Source organism: Denticeps clupeoides, chromosome 9 (genome assembly GCF_900700375.1).
Source record: "Denticeps clupeoides chromosome 9, fDenClu1.1, whole genome shotgun sequence".
Classification (NCBI taxonomy): domain Eukaryota; kingdom Metazoa; phylum Chordata; class Actinopteri; order Clupeiformes; family Denticipitidae; genus Denticeps; species Denticeps clupeoides.
The window spans coordinates 3,951,441-3,965,370 of record NC_041715.1 but is presented as its reverse complement, the minus strand read 5'-3'; the positions used below and the strand labels follow the sequence as shown (position 1 = coordinate 3,965,370).

The 13,930-nt window shown below is 41.1% G+C and overlaps 1 protein-coding gene across 1 annotated transcript; it reads right to left on the bottom strand.

Moving 5' to 3' along the window:
• Positions 1–3,885: 3,885 nt before the first annotated feature.
• LOC114796966 (CD209 antigen-like protein E) lies at positions 3,886–4,878 on the bottom strand. The gene is made up of 4 exons (XM_028991529.1): positions 4,721–4,878; positions 4,302–4,429; positions 4,118–4,218; positions 3,886–3,979 (listed from the first exon to the last, which is right to left on the bottom strand). Exons 1-4 carry the CDS (start codon positions 4,746–4,748, stop codon positions 3,973–3,975), a joined length of 264 nt encoding a protein of 87 aa, XP_028847362.1. The 5' UTR covers positions 4,749–4,878; the 3' UTR covers positions 3,886–3,972.
• Positions 4,879–13,930: the final 9,052 nt, after the last annotated feature.

Below are 13,930 nucleotides of genomic sequence, written 5' to 3'. Positions count from 1 at the left end.
AGATCTTCAGGTGTCTGAGATCACACTTGTAGGGAAACCTGGCATCTTGACAGAGATCAAACACATCAGCATACATAGAATATTCAACTTGATCAAAGGCTCTGTACACTTGGTTGGGTTCTTTGTCTGGAGTCTGAAAACTTGGTGGGGTTTTTTGTTTGGAGTCTGATGAAGTCAAAAGGTCATACATATTGTACTTGTAGAAAAACAGTGTCCATTGAACATTCAAACCAAACCAGAAAAATAAATGACAACAATGATCAGATATTGTAATGCAAAGACATGTAAATATACTAAGAAGCTTAACAGGGAATTCATAACTCTGCAAATTTGCATCGACTTATTAAGTCTAATGAACAACAGTGGCGGGAAAATCAATACGAATAAAAAATGTCCCGCTTGTTTCCATGTGATTAGAGAATTTCCACCTTTATTAGGGAATGCATAACTCTGCAGATGTTCAGAGAGAAAAACAGTTTCACATAAATATAAATTCTGATCCTGGTACATGTTGATCAAATTGAACATGAATTTAAACTGTAAATTTTAACAGTGCAATTTCCAATCCCTTATCAGTTATTATCAAATTGTTCACCGTGGGACATGGTTTATGATGTTCAATGTAATACCGGTAATCTAAAATGTCACAAATCTTGGTTATTACTAGTTACAGTTTGGTTTGTGAGTTCATCTATTGTGCCAGCCATATCTACATGCCACATTGCCTGGCTTTTTTAGGATATGTCGATCCTTTTCATTTAAGTTAAAGCATATAGATTCTATTCCTCGCTATGCAGTAAAATTCAGATAAAAAAGACGCAGATCCACATCCGAATAAAGGTATCACGTCGGGGGTCACCATTTGTAAAAAACGGGGAGAACAGAGCAAAAAACTCTCACAAAAGCACTGTATTCAAACCACTCCAACTTGAAATGTTGCAATGCCGTTCAACAAAGACATGCAAAAACTGAGGTGTTGAATCTCCATGCACAACAAAGGCACAGAAATGTCAAGACGTCCCATCTTACACCTGCTCGAAATTAAGAATATGCTTATTAGCAACTGTTTTTAGTATCGTAGTGAACCTTTTTTTGCTCTTTATTGACCGTCTTGTACAAATGCCTCAGCAAACTCTGATTCACAAACTCTGTATGTTTCCTGTGCTTTTCATTAAGGATCTCTGCATATAAGAAACTGTAGATCTGTCACATGATTCCATCCATGTGACCGGGAGCAACACGGAGATGAAGTAATGTGACTCCTGAAGCTGCCAGCCGCTCGGTCACTGCCGCTCCACCATGTTCCTGGGCTTTACCATCTCGCCCCAGGATGTGACCATGGAGCCCAATAAGCTGGAACAACTACAACGGTTTCTTGGGTGTGCAAATTTCTACCGTCACTTCATCCATGGCTACAGTACAGTCGCAGCCCCACTCACTGCTCTCACCAAACCCTCAGCACACCCTTTTCACATGACACCAGATGGCATCCATGCCTCCAAGTCCCTGTGCCATCTTTTCACCACCGCCCCTGTCCTCCAACATCCAGACCCTTCACTTCCCCTGACACCTTCACTTTTGTTGTGAAAGTGGATGCATCAGAGGAAGTGGATGCATCCTTTCTGGTCTGGAATGACCATCAAAACCATCCCAACACTCCCCCTGGTCCCCTGCATTCTCTTCCAATTCCCCGTTGTCCCTGGAACCACCTCGCCTTGGACTTCATCACCGTTCTCCTCAAAGCCAACGGAATGACCACCATCCTGACCATAGTGGATCGCTTCTCCAAGGTGGCCCACCTGGCCACCGTGTCCGGCCTACCTTCCTCTGCCACAACTGCTGACCTTGTGTTCCAGGACGTCATCCGTCTTCATGGGTTCATTGGGACAGGACATTGTCTCCGATCGTGGACCCCAATTTGTCTCAGCTGTGTGGAAGGCATTCTGCCGGCTCATTGGTTCCACCTGCAGTCGCAGGACGATACCTGCGGTGCTTTGCTTCAAATCTTCAGCCGGCCATCTTCCCCTCACCTACCATCTTCAACTGCCACCCAATATTCGTGCTCATCCGGTGTTCCACGTTATCAGACTAAAATGAGGTGCAATCTGAAAAAGGTCATAATTCATGGCCTGTTTTTAAATGAACTTAAGTGCTGGGACATACTTGCCAGAAGAATGTAATGAAAATCTGCATTCTTCAGCTTCAATATAAAACTGTCTAACATCTTTATTGGGTACAACGGTACAGGAATACCACGGTGCGGTCCTTACGGTGCGGTCTCTTTTGGGCTACGGCTTAATTTTTGGTACATTTTTTGTGCCTAAAGAGAACAGCGCACTGTTTTATTTCCACAGTTGCTCTGTTCAAAAGCATTTTGGATCAACTGCTGCCATGCCATCCCTGTGAGAGTGGATGGTGAAACAACAATGATTGGATGGAAACAGCATTTCAAGGGACCCAGAATGGTTATTTTCTGAAACAGGTGAGTTTCCCTATTCCGTGTCTCTGTGTGGACGGCAAAGCGTGTACAACATGTACAACAATCACTGCAGCAACTACAGGAAATCCTCTCTACGGTGCACATTTCTAATGAAAAGACGAGACTGGAGAACAACGACGTGTTTAACTCACCACGGAGGAGAACTAGCTACAAAACAAGGACAGCGGGGAGTTACAGCGCCACCTACAGGTATGTACATGTGTGCACATCCATGTGGATAAAAACATTTCAGATAACTCTCCTGTGTGGATACATTTTTTAAAAACCTGTTTTTCGCGTTCTCGTATGAACAGGGCCTAATATGTTACTGGGTACCACTGCACCCTTAAACATCAGATATATAAAACACAAAGTAAAATAAATATGCAGTTTGCATAACTAACACATTCATTTCCCTTAATAACAGTTTAAAGTCCAGATTAAGTGGCTGTGTGGGACACTTGGTTCTTTACTACAGATGTTGATTTGATCAGCAGTTGACAGTGACTAGATTTCAAAGCATTTGTGTAGACAATAGATTTTACAAAGATGCTTATGCAACATTCAACTAAAACACAGACATTCATACATTCATAATACATTCATTTAGGAGACATTTCTATCTAAAGCATCTTACAAGTAAGCAATACCAATTACAATTCAAAAGAACTAGAGACCTAGGTGTGTGTTAAAATTATTCAGTAGTACATAAAAAGCTTTGGAAATTAAAATAAAATCATAATCACAAACCTGCTGAGACACATTATCAATTTATGTTTTATACACAGGCACACACACACACACACACACACACACACACGTATATTTTCATTTGAAGAGCCTGAAATAAAAGTGCTACTGAAAAGCTGATTTCTCACAGATTGCAAGGTGTTTGCTTGAACATTTATGATCATGCCAGGTTAACGGTGGGTCGTCATCTTTGGAATGAAATACAGCGCAGTCTTCATCCACTGAACCCCAATTGTCAGGCTGCCCTTCATCCCAGAATCTAAAATAAAACGTATTTTACTTTACTCTATTATTATATGGAATATAGTCATATATGTTTTTGTCCATCACTGTTCAAAAGACACCAATACAAACTGAAAGCAAACTTTGATCAAATATTGATCTACCTAAAGCGTTTATTGCAGAATAATTTCCTTATTTTCATAAAACAATGACATGATGCGTGTAGAGAAAGAGACTTCTGTCCTCCTGTTGTTCGCTGAGCAGCAACACAAAATTGTTCTCCATCTGTAGATCCATCATTCACTACTTTACAGAGTTGGGAGAGAGCGACACCCAGGTCTTCTAGAACATCTCGACATGTCAACATCAACATTATTACCACGTTCGCCTTTTAAGAGTGTGTTTTACACTCTTAGATACTCCCTACCTGAAATGTTTGCACAGTACTCGTCATATTACTCCTGCAATATCTTCACTACATTCTTGGCTTCCTTTTGAACTCCATTTCAACTCAAATTTCCTTAGAACCTTAAAAAAATTAACCCCATGACACATACAAAATGTGGACAAGATGAAATGCAGGACAAATTCCGCCCTGTATGACTCAAAAAGAACAGATGATTCCGTAGTTTGAGGGAGAATTCGTGGTGAAACTGTATGTCTTACGTTTGGTTAGCTGTGGTGGTGTCCACCCATGTCCACTTCCCTTCTACAGATTCATCACTAAGGCCGATCCATCCATTGAGCCTCATTTCATTAAGGACGGTCTGGACCAGAAATGCTAATAGTCAGGATTATTTCAAACAGAACCATGTTTCTCTCGTATTCTCTTTCCCTTTCACACACTCACCTGCTTCTCCTTACTTTTTATCATCACAAGGTCTCCTCCCTTCTCTCTACAATATTTTCTGCTCATATTCCACGTGTCTTCAGTAGCAGATTGGAAAATTCGACAGTTGAACTCCTGAAATTGTTTCTCTGTAACGAACAACAACTACAGGTTCATATTGCTGTGTAGTTCTGACAATTCCGGCATGGAGTAGAGTACAGAGCAAAACCAATGGTTCTCAATCCTCTTCCTTGAAAAGCTCCTACCTGAATATTTTTATTAACGCGCCATAAACCTGCTTTATTTATGATCATTAGAGCCTGATTAAGTTAAACTCTGAAAGTAAAACATCCTGACTTGAGGTTTGGAACCACTATGTTCCTTTAAGAGCAATTTAAAGTCATTTAAATGAAGTAAAATTAAAAATGCACTTTACTCACCAAGTTGGGTGACTTTAGCTTCTAACATGCTTCTTAGACTGGATAACTGGTCTCTCTCTTTAACCAGGCTTGAGTAGTTGGTCTCTAGCTGGACTTTCTGCTTTTCACAGCTTGAGTAGTTGGCGAGTAAATCTTCATGCAGGCCTGTGTAGCTCTCAAGTATCTGGTCCCTCTCTGTTCTGTACTTGATACAGAGAAATGCGGCGACGCCCAACAGGACCAAACCCAGCAGCCCCAGACACACAGCAGCCCGCCTGTAACGGCGGAATCCATCTCCCTGTTCCGCGCCTGAAATGAAGAATATTTCTGTACTTTGCCAGGTGGGAGATGCGACTGTCTCCATTGCTTAAAAACAACGGTTACAGAAAGAATATCGAATACCCAGCGTTTCATATCGATACTTCAACCTTTATTAAACACAAGCTAAATAGACTACAAGAAATAAGATAAGATATTATCTTGTCTTATCTTATCTTACTTCAACCATTATTAAACACAAGCTAAATAGACCACAAGAAATTCTGATGTGAGCATGCTCTGATACGTACAGGAAGATGACACTGATCATGTACTCCAGGTTGGTGGTTCATTATTAAAAGTCTTTATCTCGCTCTTAGTGGTCCCCTAATACTGTATCTGAAGTCTCTTTCCGAAATTCTGTCTTGGTCCAGAATTACAGCCACTTTGATCCAGTCACACAATGAGAATTACCCAGGAAGTGTGTGTGGCTTTAAATGATAATGAGGAGGCATTTGTGGAAAATAAATCCTGGATTACAAAGAATTTCTTTTGATAAGTGATTTCATATGTCGCGGTGGGGGGACGAGAGAAACCCAGAGAGAAGAGGCAGAGAGTAACCCAATTGTGGTGCGGCACAAAAAGTTTCCATCAGTCAGTGTTGCAGATGCTGAAACACTGATGTTGACACTCGTGTAAGAAAACCAGGTACCAGAAAGACAGAGTTCGGGAAGATGGACAGAGGAATGGGAACAAGTATACGTCTTACTGTAAATAAATCTGATGTTACCTGGACATAAAGAGGCCTGGCACAATAGAGGATACAAGAATGAACAGTTTATAATTCATTATCACAGGTAGATTACTATTGCAGTTCCATGTAAAGATCGTATCTAAAAATGGTACCAACGTTGCAGAAAAACCTCAAATAAAAAAGAAAGAGGGATAGAAGAAGAGAGAGAAAAGCCAGGAACCAGACTTCAGAGAAGCAGTCTTGCATTTGACTTTAGACACATAATAAATAATGATATTGTTCTGTGAGGATGCTCTGTTTTCCCATCGAGACCGCTATGTCCAAAATCAAGACAAGACCAGGGTGGCCTAGTGGTTACGGAAGCAGCCCTGTAATCAGAAGGTTGCTGGTTCGATTCCCGATCTGCCAAGGTGCCGCTGAGATGCCACTGAACAAAGCACCATCCCCACACACTGCTCCCCGGGCGCCTGTCATGGCTGCCCACTGCTTATTTAAATGCAGCGTGTGGTGTGCTGCTGTGTATCACAAGTGACAATCACTTCACTTTGAAAAACCGAGACCAAATAGAGTCGAGACCAGAAAAAAATTAATATTGAGACCAAAACCGGTCGCAAGAACTATATCACTTCAGTATAAACCAGTTCCTCCAAAGTGGAAGTTCCTGTTTAATCTGTTGAACATGGATCTGTGTAGTTAAAAATAAGGTAAAAATTGATTTCATTTGAGGCATCTACTTATTTTCATTATTTTCCAAACAAGTCTGGATCAAGTTATGATTCCATGAACCACGTTCAGATAGACAGAGCTGAAAGAAGGCAACAGCTTTCTCTACCTGTTTCTCTACCTCTTTCTGACTTTCTCTCACATACAGACACACACTCGCCTGAAGAATTTGTCACTCTCTGAACGCATTTTCAGTATCTTCTGAGCTCAATATGAAATCTTCAGTGTAGACATTAGTCACATTTTCTATCAATGCTGTTCCTTTCCGTGGTATCAGGCTCACACTATAAACCTCATTCATTTTAATAAAACGGTAAATCATTAATCCTGCATTGTTCGTGCCTGATTATCTGATATGCTGAGAGGAAACCAAGGCAGAAAGAAAAGTCTGTAGAATTTACCAGACCGCAGAGCTCCAGTGGTTGTCCTCAGGTTGCTGGCTGTTACATTTGCATAGATTTTGTTATTCATGTTCATATCCTTACTTGCGTAGATTTTTTAACCATGAACACTTGTGAAACACGGCACATACAGAAACACTTTGCAAGGTGTAGGAAGGAGGAAGTATTTATATATCTGTGTCATCTTGGTTTAACTGCTAACAATAGATGGGCTGAGGGTTGTGGGTTCTAAGCCATGCTATGAACATGCTCTAAACACAGGAAGGGGTTTCTGGCAAATTACATTTTATAGAATAATTCAGCACAACACACAAGTCTGTTAGCAAAAGTATGATGAGTTCCTGCCAAATTCCTCGCAAAACCGTGGAAAAGTGATGTATGTGCAAGCATTTTATGTTCATCCCCATCTCTAGCTGTCCTTCATAGAGCACAGTGACCATCACTTCCCTTTTACTTCATTAGTATTCGCTGCTAATTCGATTACGATTATCAGTGCCTCGATATTGATGCATCACGATGCATGCCATACATTTTCTACACAGTCACACAATGTTTTCAGAGTTAAGGTCTTTGCAACCATGAGCAGAAAATCTCTCCATTTAGTCCTCGCTCACCTTGTAACAGTCTTGTATGTACACCTTTCTCTGCATTTCTCTGATTTGTGTGTAGTGGAGGAAATCCGTTACAAACTGAAGCCATAAACGGCAGAAAAGCACCTGGTAAAGATGTCCGTGGCGTCAGGTGAGTGCGGACTGAACACAGACCGCTTTTCTGCACATTGTAGAAAATCTAAAGCCGCTTTTCATGGCTCAGTGCAAAAAGTCAGCATGCTTTTCTAGACTCCTGATAAGACGAAAATGTCGGTTTGTAGATCCGATTTTCCTCCGTTCCAGCTTCGTGTGTGTGTTTCGAAGTGGCAGAAAGGAAACTCGCCTGCTTGGATTCTATAAAGTTTCAACTTTGACTGCGGTGCGAGAACAAGGCCAGCGGGTGCCTCACCGTTGTAAGAATGGACATCACGGGAGCCTGCTTTGTCCTGCATAACAGATGTCTGCAGGGGGAGGTGTAACATTCCTGTGTCGACGGTTGTGGGTGAAGATTCGACACCCCGGTTTTTACATGCCTTTTGTCCGACGTCAACGTGCGAAGTATCAGCCGTCAGGACCGCCCACCCTCTTTGTCTTCACCAAATGGGAGGCACCGGGGTGGCGTGACATCAGAAACAACAGGTTCTGATTGGTCAGTGACAACTTCCTGTAGGCCAGTGACAACTTCCTGTAGGCCAGTGACAACTTCCTGTAGGCCAGGGGTATAAAAGCCTGCGCACATGTGGAAAATGGGACTCTGGGCTCTCTTGCTCAGAGGTTTTTTCCATCGGAAACCGGAAGGTTTCTGAGTCTTTCTCTCCTCCTCTTTCTCTCTTCTCCCTCTTTACTCTTTCTTCTCATTTTTACTTTCTCTGTAACCTTGGTACCTTTTTACATTCAATATTCACATGTAACCACAATAATTATTTACCGGTGTTAATAAATTAGAAACTGTTCATTTTTAACCTCTGTTGTGCCATGCCTCTTTCTGCCAGGTAACATCAAATTGGAGTGGTTGAATACAGTGCTTTGTGTGGAGGGAGAAAGAGTTTTTTCTACACACTCTATTCTCATCTCCCACACCACATGGTCTTCATGGTGACCCCGACGTGATACCTTTGCTCGGATGTGGATCTGTGACCGTAAGTCTCTTTTATCTGAATTTTACTGCATAGGGAGGAATAGAATCTACGTGATTTAATTTAAATAAAAAGGATCTACATATCCTAAAAAGCCCGGGACCGTAGAAACCGAGGCATTTCTAAATCCAGATCCAGTCCGACAAGGTATAAAATGAACATAGACTAATTACTGTATCACTTACAATGTGGCATGTAGATATGGCTGGCACAATAGATGAACCCACAAACCAAACTGTAACCAGTAATAACCAGGATTTGTGACATTTTAGATTACCGGTATTACATTGAACATCATAAACCATGTCCCACGGTGAACAATTTCATAATAACTGATCAGGGATTGGAAATTGCACTGTTAAACTTAATTGTTTTTATTTTAAATTCATGTTCAGTATGATCAACATGTTTAGGATCAGAATTTAAATTTATGTGAAACTGTTTCTCTCTCTGAACACCTCAACAATGCCATAATCTCAAATAATAGCTTTTAGTGATAAAGGTGTAATTCTCTAATCACATGGCAACAAGCGGGATTTTATTTGTGTTTATTTTTCCGGCCACTGTTGTTGATTGAACTTCGTTAAGCCGATGCAAATTCGCAGAGTTATGAATTCCCTAATAAAGGTGTAATTCTCCAATCACATGGCAACAAGCGGGACTTTTTAATTTATTTATTTGTGTTTATTTTTCCGGCCACTGTTGTTGATTGAACTTCGTTAGCCGGTGCAAATTCGCAGAGTTATGAATTCACTAATAAAGGTGTAATTCTCCAATCACATGGCAACAAGCGGGACTTTTTTATTTATTTATTTGTATTTATTTTTCCGGCCACTGTTGTTGATTAGACTTGATAAGCCAGCGCAAATCTGCAGAGTTATGAATTCCCTGATATCATTTTAAGCCTCCCACTATATTTACATGTTTTTTGCATTACAGTATCTGATCATTGTTGTCATTTGTTTTTCTGGTTTGGTTTTAATGTACGATGAACACTGTTTTTCTACATGCACAATCTGTATGCAAACCTCATCACACTCCAGACAAAGAACCCAACCAAGTGTGAAAAGCCCTGGATCAAGTTGAATATTCTATGTATGCTGCTGTGTTTGATCTATGTCAAGAAGGCAGGTTTCCCTACAAGGGTGACCTCAGACGCCTGAGGATCACAAAGGACACAGAACCACAACTATCGGCTACATTTGAATTCCCGACTGACCAGGAAGCAAGCAGATACACAATCATGACCCAATTGTGATCCCCTTGGACCCTGAATACTCGAGTGCCCCAGGGGATCAACCAGCCGTCTGTAAGAATGGACATCGCGGGAGCCTGCTTCGTCTTGCATAACAGATGTCTGCAGGGGGAAGTGTAACATTCCTGTGTCGACGGTTGTGGGTGAAGATTCGACACCCCGGTTTTTACATGTCTTTTGTCTGACATCAACGTGCGAAGTATCAGCCGTCAGGACCGCCCACCCTCTTTGTCTTCACCAAATGGGAGGCACTGGGGGCGTGACATCAGAAACAACAGGTTCTGATTGGTCAGTGACAACTTCCTGTAGGCCAGTGACAACTTCCTGTAGGCCAGTGACAACTTCCTGTAGGCCAGGGGTATAAAAGTCTGCGCACATGTGGAAAATGGGACTCTGGGCTCTCTTGCTCAGAGGTTTTTTCCATCGGAAACCGGAAGGTTTCTGAGTCTTTCTCTCCTCCTCTTTCTCTCTTCTCCCTCTTTACTCTTTCTTCTCATTTTTACTTTCTCTGTAACCTTGGTACCTTTTTACATTCAATATTCACATGTAACCACAATAATTATTTACCGGTGTTAATAAATTAGAAACTGTTCATTTTTAACCTCTATTGTGCCATGCCTCTTTCTGCCAGGTAACATCAAATTGGAGTGGTTGAATACAGTGCTTTGTGTGGAGGGAGAAAGAGTTTTTTCTACACACTCTATTCTCATCTCCCACACCACATGGTCTTCATGTGGGGTTTTACACCGTGCAGCGTGAAACTCGTACCTGGAGCCGCGCTGTACTCAGGCCGCCACAGTCACTACCGGCACTACTTTTTAACAAGAAAATCACCATTATAATATAATCGATTATGTTCTGCACTGCATCGATGCAATATCGTCCACGTCTGCACCGCGATGCATTGATTATACGATTAAATTCAACACCCCTAGTCTCTTCCCTTCTCTTATCATGCAACACACCCACTGAAATGCCACAAGGAGAGCAGGAGGTACAGGTGCACAGCATCTTTAATATTGATCATATTGAAGAACAGAAATAAACTCGGGCTCTTTGGCATAAACTGAACAACTTTGAACAGAGCAGGATCCAAACAGAGGCTGTTTTTTGTCAATATTTATTACTAAAAATCATGATCAAAGCCTTCTAAAGATGTGTTTGGAATTAAAACATTGTGTCCTGAAGTGTGGACCCAATCTCCTTCATCAACGGAGATAGAGCATGAATGTCCAATGTCCAACGATCCAAGGTTCCGTCTGCATGTTCCCTGTGTAAAAACCAGGTAGAACAGAGCAAAAAACTCTCTCTACAACAAAAGCACTGTATTCAAACCACTCCAACTTGATGTTACCTGGCAGAAAGAAGCGTGGTACAATAGAGGTTAAAAGGATGAGCAGTTTCTAATTTATTAACACCAGTAAATTATTATTGCAGTTTCCTGTGAATATTGTATGTAAAAAGGTACCGATGTTATAGAGAAAACCAAAATGAGAGACACAACTGCTGACCTCGTGTTCCAGGATGTCCTTCATGGGTTCATTGGGACAGGACGTTGTCTCCGATCGTGGACCCCAATTTGTCTCAGGTGTGTGGAAGGCATTCTGCCGCCTCATTGGTTCAACCTGCAGTCTCTCCTCTGGCTACCACCCTCAGACCAAGGTGGAGAGACCCAACCAACAGCTGGGACGATACCTGCGGTGCTTCGCTTCAAATCCTCAGCCGGCCATCTTCCCCTCACCTACCATCTTCAACTGCCACCCAATATTCGTGCTCATCCGGTGTTCCACGTTATCAGACTAAAATGAGGTGCAATCTGAAAAAGGTCATAATTCATGGCCTGTTTTTAAATGAACTTAAGTGCTGGGACATACTTGCCAGAAGAATGTAATGAAAATCTGCATTCTTCAGCTTCAATATAAAACTGTCTAACATCTTTATTGGGTACAACGGTACAGGAATACCACGGTGCGGTCCTTACGGTGCGGTCTCTTTTGGGCTACGGCTTAATTTTTGGTACATTTTTTGTGCCTAAAGAGAACAGCGCACTGTTTTTTTTTCCACAGTTGCTCTGTTCAAAAGCATTTTGGATCAACTGCTGCCATGCCATCCCTGTGAGAGTGGATGGTGAAACAACAATGATTGGATGGAAACAGCATTTCAAGGGACCCAGAATGGTTATTTTCTGAAACGGGTGAGTTTCCCTATTCCGTGTCTCTGTGTGGACGGCAAAGCGTGTACAACATGTACAACAATCACTGCAGCAACTACAGGAAATCCTCTCTACGGTGCACATTTCTAATGAAAAGACGAGACTGGAGAACAACGACGTGTTTAACTCACCACGGAGGAGAACTAGCTACAAAACAAGGACAGCGGGGAGTTACAGCGCCACCTACAGGTATGTACATGTGTGCACATCCATGTGGATAAAAACATTTCAGATAACTCTCCTGTGTGGATACATTTTTTAAAAACCTGTTTTTCGCGTTCTCGTATGAACAGGGCCTAATATGTTACTGGGTACCACTGCACCCTTAAACATCAGATATATAAAACACAAAGTAAAATAAATATGCAGTTTGCATAACTAACACATTCATTTCCCTTAATAACAGTTTAAAGTCCAGATTAAGTGGCTGTGTGGGACACTTGGTTCTTTACTACAGATGTTGATTTGATCAGCAGTTGACAGTGACTAGATTTCAAAGCATTTGTGTAGACAATAGATTTTACAAAGATGCTTATGCAACATTCAACTAAAACACAGACATTCATACATTCATAATACATTCATTTAGGAGACATTTCTATCTAAAGCATCTTACAAGCATCTTACAAGTAAGCAATACCAATTACAATTCAAAAGAACTAGAGATTTAGGTGTGTGTTAAAATTATTCAGTAGTACATAATATAAAAAAGCTTTGGAAATTAAAATAAAATCATAATCACAAACCTGCTGAGACACATTATCAATTTATGTTTTATACACACGCACACGCACACACACACACACACACACACACACACACACACGTATATTTTCATTTGAAGAGGCTGAAATAAAAGTGCTACTGAAAAGCTGATTTCTCACAGATTGCAAGGTGTTTGCGGGAACATTTATGATCATGCCAGGTTGACAGTGGGTCGTCATCTTTGGAATGAAATACAGCGCAGTCTTCATCCACTGAACCCCAATTGTCAGGCTGCCTTTTTCCCCAGAATCTAAAATAAAACATATTTTACTTTACTCTATTATTATATGGAATATAGTCATATATGTTTTTGTCCATCACTGTTCAAAAGACACCAATACAAACTGAAAGCAAACTTTGATCAAATATTGATCTACCTAAAGCGTTTATTGCAGAATAATTTCCTTATTTTCATAAAACAATGACATGATGCGTGTAGAGAAAGAGACTTCTGTCCTCCTGTTGTTCGCTGAGCAGCAACACAAAATTGTTCTCCATCTGTAGATCCATCATTCACAACTTTACAGAGTTGGGAGAGAGCGACACCCAGTTCTTCTAGAACATCTCGACATGTCAACATCAACATTATTACCACGTTCGCCTTTTAAGAGTGTGTTTTACACTCTTAGATACTCCCTACCTGAAATGTTTGCACAGTACTCGTCATATTACTCCTGCAATATCTTCACTACATTCTTGGCTTCCTTTTGAACTCCATTTCAACTCAAATTTCCTTAGAACCTTAAAAAAATTAACCCCATGACACATACAAAATGTGGACAAGATGAAATGCAGGACAAATTCCGCCCTGTATGACTCAAAAAGCACAGATGATTCCGTACTTTGAGGGAGAAATTGTGGTGAAACTGAAAGTATATCTTACCTAGTGTGAGCTCTGGTGGTGTCCACCCATGTCCACTTGCCCTCTTCAGATTCATCACTAAGGCCGATCCATCCATTGAGCCTCATTTCATTAAGGACGGTCTGGACCAGAAATGTTAATAGTCAGGATTATTTCAAACAGAACCATGTTTCTCTCGTATTCTCTTTCCCTTTCACACGCTCACCTGCTTCTCCTTACTTTTTATCATCACAAGGTCTCCTCCCTTCTCTCTACAATATTTTCTGCTCATATTC